The following is a 10002-nucleotide window of genomic DNA, read 5'->3' as shown; positions in this document are numbered from 1 at the left end:
CACTGATTGAAGAATTCTATCAGTGATAGCCTCTTGCGGGAGTTCAATCCCCAGCTCAGCTAGACGGGTTGAGTACCCAGACATTTTGAGCACATGTTCACTGATAGACGAATTCTCCTCCATCTTGCAAGCATAGAATTTATAGGAGGTCTCATACCTCTCGATCCGGGCGTTCTTCTGAAAGATAAACTTCAACTCGTGGAACATCTCATATGCTCCATGACGCTCATAGCGACGTTGAAGTCCCGGTTCTAAGCCATACAAAACTGCACATTGAACTACTCAGTAGTCCTCCTTACGCGATTGCCAAGCGTTCAAAACATCTTGGTGAGACGTAGCGGGTGGTTCATCTCCTAGCACAACATCAAGGACATAATTCTTTTTCCCAGCTTGTAGGATGAGCCTAAGATTACGTGCCGAGTCTAGAAAGTTGCTTCCATCATCTTTCAACTTAGCTTTCTCTAGGAACGTATTGAAATTCAGGGTTGCTACTGCGTGAGCCATTGATCTACAACATAAAATATTGCAAAGTGGACTTAGACTATGTTCAAGATAATTAGAGTTTAACTAATAAACTCCCACCCAAAAAAATACACCCCTCTAGTCATTTGAGTGGTGCATGATCCAAATTCACTAACTCAAGTTCGATCATCACGTGAGTTGAGTATAGTTTCAGTGGTAAACATCTCTATGCTAATCATATCAACTATATGATTCATGCTCGACCTTTCGGTCTCATGTGTTACGAGGCCATGTCTGCACATGCTAGGCTCGTCAAGTTTAACCCAAGTGTTCCACGTGTGCAACTGTTTTGCACCCGTTGTATGTGAACATTGAGTCCATCACACCTGATCATCACGTGGTGTCTCGAAACGATGAACTGTCGCAACGGTGCACAGTCGGGGAGAATACAATTTCATCTTGAAATTTTAGTGAGGGATCACCTTATAATGCTACCGTAGTTCTAAGCAAGATAAGGTGCATGAAAGGATTAACATCACATGTAATTCATAAGTGACATGATATGGCCATGATCTTGTGCTTCTTGATTTCCATCAACAAAGCACCGACATGATCTTCTTGTTACCGAAGCCACACCATGATCTCCATCATCATGATCTCCATCATCGTGCCGCCATCGAGGTTGTCGTGCTATCTATGCTATTACTATTAAAGCTACAACCTAGCAATATAGTAAACGCATCTGCAAACACAAATGTTAGTTTAAAGACAACCCTATGGCTCATGTCGGTTGCCTTAGCATCAACGTGCAAGTCGATATTAACTATTACAACATGATCATCTCATACATCCAATATGTCACATCATGTCTTTGGCCATATCACATCACAAGCATACCGTGCAAAAACAAGTTAGACGTCCTCTAATTTGTTGTTGCATGTTTTACGTGGCTGCTATGGGTATCTAGTGTGATGGCATCTTACTTACGCAAAACCACAATGGAGATGTGCAAATTGATATTTAACCTCTCTCCAAGGACCGCCTCGGTCAAATCCAATTCAACTAAAGTTCAAGAAACAGGCACCCGCCAGTCATCTTTATGCAACGAGTTGCATGTTGGTCGATGAAACCAGTCTCTCGTAAGCGTACGATTTATGTCGGTCCGGGCCGCTTCAATCCAACAATATCGCCGAATCGAGAAAAGACTAAGGAGGGCAGCAAATTGAACATCAACACCCACAAAAACTTTTGTGTTCTACTCGAGATAACATCTACACATGAACCTAGCTCATGATGCCACTGTTGGGGAACGTTGCATGGGAAACAAAAAAATTCTACGCACACGAAGACCTATCATGGTGATGTTCATCTATGAGAGGGAGATTAGATCCACATACCCTTGTAGATCGCTACGCGAGAAGCGTTAAGAAACGCGATTGATGTAGTGGTACAGCTTCGTGATTCAAATCACTGTCATCCCGCGATCCTTCCCACGATCCGTTATGATCTAGCACCCAACGAACGGCACCTCCGCGTTCTGCACACGTACAGCTCGATGACGATCTCGGCCTTCTTGATCCAGCAAGAGAGACGGAGAAGTAGATGAGTTATCCGGCAGCGTGACGGACCGCCGGTGGTGGTGATGATCTACTCCTGCAGGGCTCCACCCGAGCTCCGCAGAAATCTGATCTAGAGGAAGAACTACGTGGTATAGGTTTGAGTTGCACGTGGCAATGTTGTGTCGCAAAAGCCCTAAAACCACCAATATATATAGGAGGATGGGAGGGGCTAGCCTTGGGGCTCAAAGGAGCCCCAAAGGCGACGGCCGAGAGGAGGAGGTGGACTCCCATCCCAATTCGGTTTGGGGGAAGGAGTCCACTCCTTCCTTCCCACCTCCCTCTTTCCTTTTTTTTTTCTTTCCTTTGGTATTTTTTCTCTTGTGGCGCCATAGCCCTCTTGGGCTGGCCTCACCAGGCCACTAAGGGCTGGTGCGCCACCCTAGGGTTACTGGGCTCACTCCCGGGTGGGTGGGCCCGTTCCGGTGAATTCCCGGAACCCATTCGTCACTCCCGGTACACTGCCAGTAATGTCCGAAAACTTTTTGGTGACCAAATGAAACCATCCTATATATCAATCTTCGTTTCCGGACCATTCCAGAAACCCCCGTGATGTCCGTGATCTCATCTGGGACTCCGAACAACCTTCGGTCACCAACACATATAACTCAACTATACTAAAACGTCATCGAACCTTAAGTGTGCAGACCCTGCGGGTTGGAGAACTATGTAGACATGACCCGAGACACTCCTCGGTCAATATCCAATAGCGGGACCTGGATGTCCATATTGGATCCTACATATTCTCCGAACATCTTTGCGGTTGAACCTCTGTGCCAAGGATTCATATAACCCCGTATAACATTCTCTTTGTCCTTCGGTATGTTACTTGCCCGAGATTTGATCGTCGGTATCCCTATACCTATTTCAATCTCGTTACCGAAAAGTCTCTTTACTCGTTCTGTAATACAAGATCCCGTGACTTACACTTGAGTCACATTGCTTGCAAGGCTTGTATGTGATATTGTATTATCGAGTGGGCCCCGAGATACCTCTCTGTCACACGGAGTGACAAATCCCAGTCTTGATCCATGCTAACTCAACAGACACCTTCGGAGATATCTGTAGAGTACCTTTATAGTCACCCAGTAACGTTGTGACGTTTGATACACACAAGGTATTCCTCTGATGTTAGTGAGTTACATGATCTCATGGTCATAGGAATGAATACTTGACACGCAGAAAACAATAGCAACAAAATGACACGATCACATGCTATGTTCATAGTTTGGGTCTTAGTCCATCACATGATTCTCCTAATGATGTGATCTGGTTCTCAAGAGACAACACTTGCATATGGTCAGAAAACCTTAACCATCCTTGATCAACTCACTAGCCAACTAGAGGCTTGCTAGGGACATTGTTTTGTCTATATATCCACACATGTATCTATGATTTCATTCAATACAATTATAACATGGATAATAAACGATTATCTTGAAACAGGAAATATAATAATAACTATTTTATCATTGCCTTTAGGGAATATTTCCAACACATTCAACGCATTGTTTCATTGTTGCGTGGGACCGCTGACATCATTTATAGTTTTTTTTTTCTCTCACCTACATACATGCACATACTATTTTGTAGTGACTAAGTTTCGTTCAAATAAATAGATGCCTAATGTATATTGTAATAAATTTATATTTACAGTATGTTTGCACAATTGTGTTTTTCTTATAAGATCTTTAAAACAAGACCAATATTGAATATATTTTTCAGAAATTTAGTCGTGACAACTAAATTACCATGTTTCAAACTTGTTCCATTCAAATTTATTAATTCTATGATTTTTTAATAATGTTTCATTCTGTTTGGTAAAAACACTTATTATTTCACTACTGGCTCACCATATTCCGTTGCATATCATACTGTTACATTATGTGCCAATATGTATTAAATTGATTCTTAGTATCTAAAAGTTTGTAAATATTAGTAGATTTTATTGCAACACAATTCTAAACGAATATTTTTTTAGCCAAACATAACATTGTTCCATGTACTTTTATAGTGTTTCATCATTTTTCAGAATTTAAAATTTTAAATTGTTGAAATATGCTCAAAAGTGGCCTAATTTAAAATTCTTGTCGTTAAAAAGACAAATATGAAAACAGATCATAAATTGTACTTTCGGTCCAATAGATAGAATAGATTTAAACTTGGAAATAAAATAAAAAGGCATGGAATGGTGGGGCATAGCTGGAACAGTGTGCTTGCATGTGGTGAAAGAATGATCTAATTAAATGCGAGTGCGATGCATGGCATCGGATCTCCAAGCAAACGAACGGCGCATGCATGCACGATACTTTCGGTGCATGGGAGATTAGCTTTCCTCTCCCAACGAAACTATGAATAGGTCTGTTAGGCCTCTCCCAATCCGTTGGTGCTTTGGCTGGTTGTAATGAAAGTATTATAAGTAATATCATGCATGTCAACTAGACATATTTGATGAGGTAGCATGAGATTAAAAGAAGAAAGAAAGAGTTAAGTATCATATTATGATACCGTATCATATTAAATGTTGTGCTACTATACGTCATGCATGACAATAAATAAATCGTTTTATGATACTAACACATGATACATGCATATGATACTAGTGTATGATACCACATCCGTAATGCTTAGTATCATATGTTAGTATCATAGGGTAGGTCATTTATTGACATATAAGACACATAGTAGCACATTATTTAATACGATACGGTATCATAATATGATACTCAACCCTCTCTTTCCTCATTTAATTCATGCATGATACTACCTATGATACACCCATTACGGGCAGCCTTAGATGGTGTGTTATGTATATTAAAAACTTTAGTAACTAGTATTCTCAATACATATGTGCTTAGCTTTTGTTGGTAAGCTTTTCTCATGGAATTCTTTAATAATTAAACTTCTTCATGCATTGGTTCGTAGTGTTTTTACATAGGTTCACGTGCTTAGAACTGTTTCTTCATGAGATCACCATAATGCTCTCTCTCCTCTTTAATTGCTTTGTCACATCATTGTTTTGCCTATGTGACACCCTTAGCACCGATGCATTGGGAAGGGCTTTACAGAAATATGACATCGAATTTGGAGGGATGTCATCACCGATGTATAACGGCGGTGTGGGACGGCGGTCTTGGTTAGGGCATGTACAATATTGCTATCTTATGAATGTCATGTACTAGGATAAATGTTAAAATGAAGGAGAGAAAGAAATCAAAAAAATACTTGTTTTTTCTTATTTAAGGGATCATCTCTTAACACAATATATTTTATCACCTTTTTAAGAACTAGCAGGGTGACCTGCGCATTTGCGCGGCTTGATTTGTTTCATATTATTGTTTTGGCATGTTATATTCTACATAATATTTAGTTTAAAATGAACATTTTGCACTTTACATATGCATAAGCTCCCAGTATCCACATTAGTTATGCCTGTGAAGATTTTAGGCTCAACGTTTTTCCTTTCGCATATAATTGTGTGATGTATGAAAATTAAAAACCTGATTTACTTTATAAATTTTCTCATATAGATGGTTGAAAAGTTTCTGAATTTTAGAGTTTTGTTGTTGGACTGACGACCGATAACTTGAACTACAAAGGACGGTAAACCAATGTGTTGATGACATTTTTGATGGCCTCGGTCCCTAAAGAGCAAAAAGGAATGTGTCTCACAATGCAAAACTATAGTCTTTCAACTCAAGGTCTAGTTTTCCCTCTCTTTCCCTCCTCCTCATGCTATGCTATCGAACCTTACCTCGCCATTTAAATTTTTATCACTAAGATTTAAATCTGAATATATATTAATAGTACACATATATTGTCATTGCATTATACAAATCGCTTATTGATTTTAGCAATAAAAATGTAGTGCTTAAACTAGACCTTGATAGTCGTAATTTCAAATGGAACGAACCTAACATGTCATTTTAGTGTTATCTTTCAAGCGGCTAGTACTTAGGATTTTTTTTATTAAATTTGGATTTCACACAAATATGCCACGTGGTAATTCTCTGGAGACCGTGTATCTTTCTCTAGGATTATGAACTAATAGTTTAAATTACATTTTATTAAAATTTCAAATGTGACAAATATTCTCTTTATACAGTGGATAAAAAAAATCCCTAATAAGTCTTATGGAAAGTTTCATATATACCCAGATTTTTTTTTGCTTTGTCTACTAAATGAGAATTCTCAATATACTTCTTAAAAAAATAGCTATAAACAAAGCAAAATTAGCCACAATCGACGATATAGGGTAGCTTGTCATGTACAATTTGCTATTGCTGACTTTCAATCCAAAATTCTTGTATAAATAAAGTAATATTGTTTATGAACTTAAAAGGAGCAGTGCATTTTATACATGAAGTGATATTTTATGTAGAAGGGTCTTTTTTGTATAATTTAACTATCTCACTCAATGCCTTGCATTCACGTAGAGGTTTTTGCTTGACTGTTTTCTCCGAGATGTCTTTCTTGTCCATAATCTTAACTGTTGTATTCCGAACCTAAACCATGTGTTCTCTCTCTACACCCATGCTCGCACACACATGCATGTATGTTCATATGTTTTTTGGTTCAGCGATTAAAGATTTTCATGTTTCATCCTACACTATTCTTTTTCACATCCATCACCAAATTGTTTTTGAAGAAATTTTCACGAAGGATTATATGGATCTTGCGCGAACGCTATGTGATCGTATCTCATTCACCACGGCACCATGAATCAAATTGCAGTTGGATTTTTGTTTGGTCATATCATGTGTCCACTGTGCGGAATATTAAATTTAGACTTCCAGCTGAGTTTCATTTGCCACGTGTGTCAAATGGCCATGCTAATCAATCATGCATTTGTTCCGAATAAAAAAAGTCTAATCAGTATGTGTCTGCAGTGTCTTTATGGTCGTTGCAACCCACGGTGCACAGATTTTTGTGGTTGCTGAGACTGTGTAAATTTTTTATATATATAAAAGAGACCGTGTCCTGTATTTCTTTTGGGAGGAAAGATTCTAAATAAAGAGCCTGTGTGCGTGTGTGTCTTTCGTAGATATCCGTAGGCTTGCCATCTTTTATATGCCTATACATGTGCGTTGTCGTGTCGCATTACAAACTTGCTACGAAAAGTCAACATGTTTCAGTTTTTTTACGTGTAGTACTTTTAATCTTTACCGTTGATACATCTTAAAGTTTAGAGTGTCAAATCATCATCATTCTTTTCTATCGTTTTAATAGAAGATATTTAATTATTATAAAGGATGCTAAGAGATATCTATTATAAACATGTTTTTGTTGTCATCTTTAAATTAAATATGAGTTTTAATATAAAACCGTATTATCAATCATTGTACATGTTCTTAGATATGTGCTGATGCACACATGGAAGCCTTCCCGGCCTTTTGGTCCATCTGACACTTGAGGAAAGGTGCTAAGCAGGCCACGTAGTCGCGCTGCGTCGCCGGTGTATAAATACTTCCAGCAACCCGTACGTGCTGCCCACAGACCACTCCCCCTGTCTAACAAAGCACACACGGCGAGATAGAGATAGAGGGAGAGAGGTTGAGAGGATGGGGAGGAGGGCGTGCTGTGCCAAGGAAGGGGTGAAGCGAGGGGCGTGGACGAGCAAGGAGGACGAAAGCCTGGCTTCCTACGTCAAGGCCCATGGCGAAGGCCGGTGGAGGGAGCTCCCCCAGCGAGCTGGTACGTACTGATCCATCCTCATCCCATATGTTCGTCAAAGTTTTGTTCAGTTTTGAGCATTGGAGAGCTGCATGGAGAGTGGGTGGTGACGCATGTTAAGTTGTTAACTGAATGAATCTGCATGCATGCAGGTCTGCGGCGGTGCGGCAAGAGCTGCCGGCTGCGGTGGCTGAACTACCTCCGGCCGAACATCAAGCGGGGCAACATCTCCGACGACGAGGAGGAGCTCATCGTCAGGCTCCACGGCCTGCTCGGCAACAGGTGGTCCATCATCGCCGGCAGGCTGCCCGGCCGAACAGACAACGAAATCAAGAACTACTGGAACAGCACGCTCGGCAGGAAGGCGCTCCCCGCCCGGCCCGCCATTGCCGCGGCGAGGACCATCGCCTCCGGATCCTCCAGCTCCACGGGGAGCGCCGCGGCGGCGCTCTCCACCTCAGTCCTTGCCGTCCTCCACGCCGCGGCGCCTTCGTCGTCGCCGGCCGCTGTGTGGGCGCCCAAGCCCGTGAGGTGCACTGGCGGCCTCTTCTTCCGCCGGGAGACGCCGCCGCCCGCGCCGGTCGTCGAGGAGACGCGGACCAGGGGAGAAGAGCCACCATTTCATGCCTGCAGCGGTAGCAGCTCGGCCTCGGAGGCGTCTCCGGCCGAGCTTTGCTCGTCGGGGTCCGGCGGGGGAGACTGGATGGACGACGTGAGAGCCCTGGCGTCGTTCCTCGAGTCCGACGAGGAATGGCTCAAGTCCCTGCACATGGCCGGTTAAACCTCTCGATCACACGTGATCGATCGAGCTCGCTCACATGTTAAGTACGTGGTGCGCCGTTGTACGTACGCGCTTCCTCAAAGGGAAACTGTGCGTACACGGTATACGTACTACGTGGCTGGCTAGCTCCCGTACGTTGCGAGTGTACTGAGTTGTTCGTGTAGACGTTAGTTTTGAGGGAAAAAAATGATAAGGTGGCGTCGTTCCTCACATGTCCACGACAGCGCAACAGAAAAGGTCTAGGACAGTACTACGCGTAGGCGCGCCGGCGCGAGTGCTAGCACCGGTTGCAGCGTGACCGTCAGATCTGCAGGGGGCTGTCAGATATCTTCATGCAACAAATTTTGATGCTATGCAATATTTTTCGTCAACGGTTGCAGCAAAAAAAATTGTAGCAAAAAAATATCTATGTGATCGTAGCAAAAAAACAAAGAAGATGATGGGTCGTAGCAAAAAATCAAACGCCGGTTGTAGCAAAAATCTAGGTGACGTGTATGCAACTTTTTTAGTGAACGATTACAGCAAAAAATGATGCCGGTTGTAGCAAAAGTCAAAACGCCGGTTGTAACAAAAATTCAACGAACTCGAGTTGCAACCAAACGTATATGCAGCTTTTTTATTGAACAAATGTAGTAAATAGAAAAGCTTATAGCAAATATGAACGCTGGTTGCAACAAATTTACACGAGAAAAAAATCTGCATGAAAACGTTTGTATAAAAAACACACACAACCGGTCGAACGATTCGGCTGGCGCGCCGGATGGAAGCGTTTGCCAAAGGTCTATGTGATGACGGCCGTGCGTCGGCGTCCACGGACGTTTCTGTAACAACATATGCTACCGAGATTTCCTCACTGTACTTGCTGCTCGATCTCCCCAAGGTGTCCTTTTCTGCTGCCAGGGGCCACCGAACATAGTTGCTACAAACCAGTTTTTTGTTGTTTTTTTCTTTTTGAAACTTTCACCTGGGAACGACCTTCCTGAATTTCATTACAAATGGTCAAGCATTAGCTTGAAGAAATATAGTTTCGCCACGACAACCCGTCACAACCCGGCGTGGATTTTATCTTGTACCATACATGAGTTGCATGTGACTATGATAGAAGATGGAGAAGAGTACATAGTCCACAAGTTACAACACAACTTAAACAAGATGCTTAACACAGAATATAACTCACAACCAAAAGAGCGACCCTAAACAACTAGGGGTTGGAGGCATTTAGGCCCGGACCCACATGTGAGCATCACACTTAATTTGGTCTAGCATATGATCCAACAGAGCGAACTTATCTTCAAAGACTCTTCCGTTGCGCTCTTGGGAGGGTGGGTTGTGTGTGTGTTTTGAGCCTGGAAGTAGTAAGTCTATGCGACCAGAGTGTTGCCAACTATATCGACTAGTAGTATCTTATTTGGGGTGAGGTTTAGTTGCCTAATGACCTTTGCATTCCGTGCCTCCCAATTTTTTTTCAGC

The 10002-nt window shown here is 42.0% G+C and overlaps 1 protein-coding gene across 1 annotated transcript; it reads left to right on the top strand.

Annotated features, from left to right (window-relative positions):
- Positions 1–7576: 7576 nt before the first annotated feature.
- Positions 7577–8872, top strand: LOC123411131 (anthocyanin regulatory C1 protein-like). Its single transcript, XM_045104061.1, has 2 exons — positions 7577–7772; positions 7904–8872. The coding sequence occupies exons 1-2, from the start codon at positions 7640–7642 to the stop codon at positions 8530–8532; spliced, it is 762 nt and encodes a 253-aa protein (XP_044959996.1). The 5' UTR covers positions 7577–7639; the 3' UTR covers positions 8533–8872.
- The last annotated feature ends 1130 nt before the right edge of the window (positions 8873–10002 follow it).

This window comes from Hordeum vulgare, chromosome 7H (genome assembly GCF_904849725.1).
Source record: "Hordeum vulgare subsp. vulgare chromosome 7H, MorexV3_pseudomolecules_assembly, whole genome shotgun sequence".
In the NCBI taxonomy this organism is placed as follows: domain Eukaryota; kingdom Viridiplantae; phylum Streptophyta; class Magnoliopsida; order Poales; family Poaceae; genus Hordeum; species Hordeum vulgare.
Note: the sequence above shows the minus strand (reverse complement) of the source record. Positions and strands in the feature narration are given on the sequence as shown.

Bases quoted from the DNA above. Each gene is read 5' to 3' on its own strand.
- LOC123411131 (XM_045104061.1), top strand. From the start codon at position 7,640: ATGGGGAGGAGGGCGTGCTGTGCCAAGGAAGGGGTGAAGCGAGGGGCG. The intron at 7,773-7,903 runs GTACGTACTGAT...GCATGCATGCAG, and splicing joins GGAGCTCCCCCAGCGAGCTG to GTCTGCGGCGGTGCGGCAAG.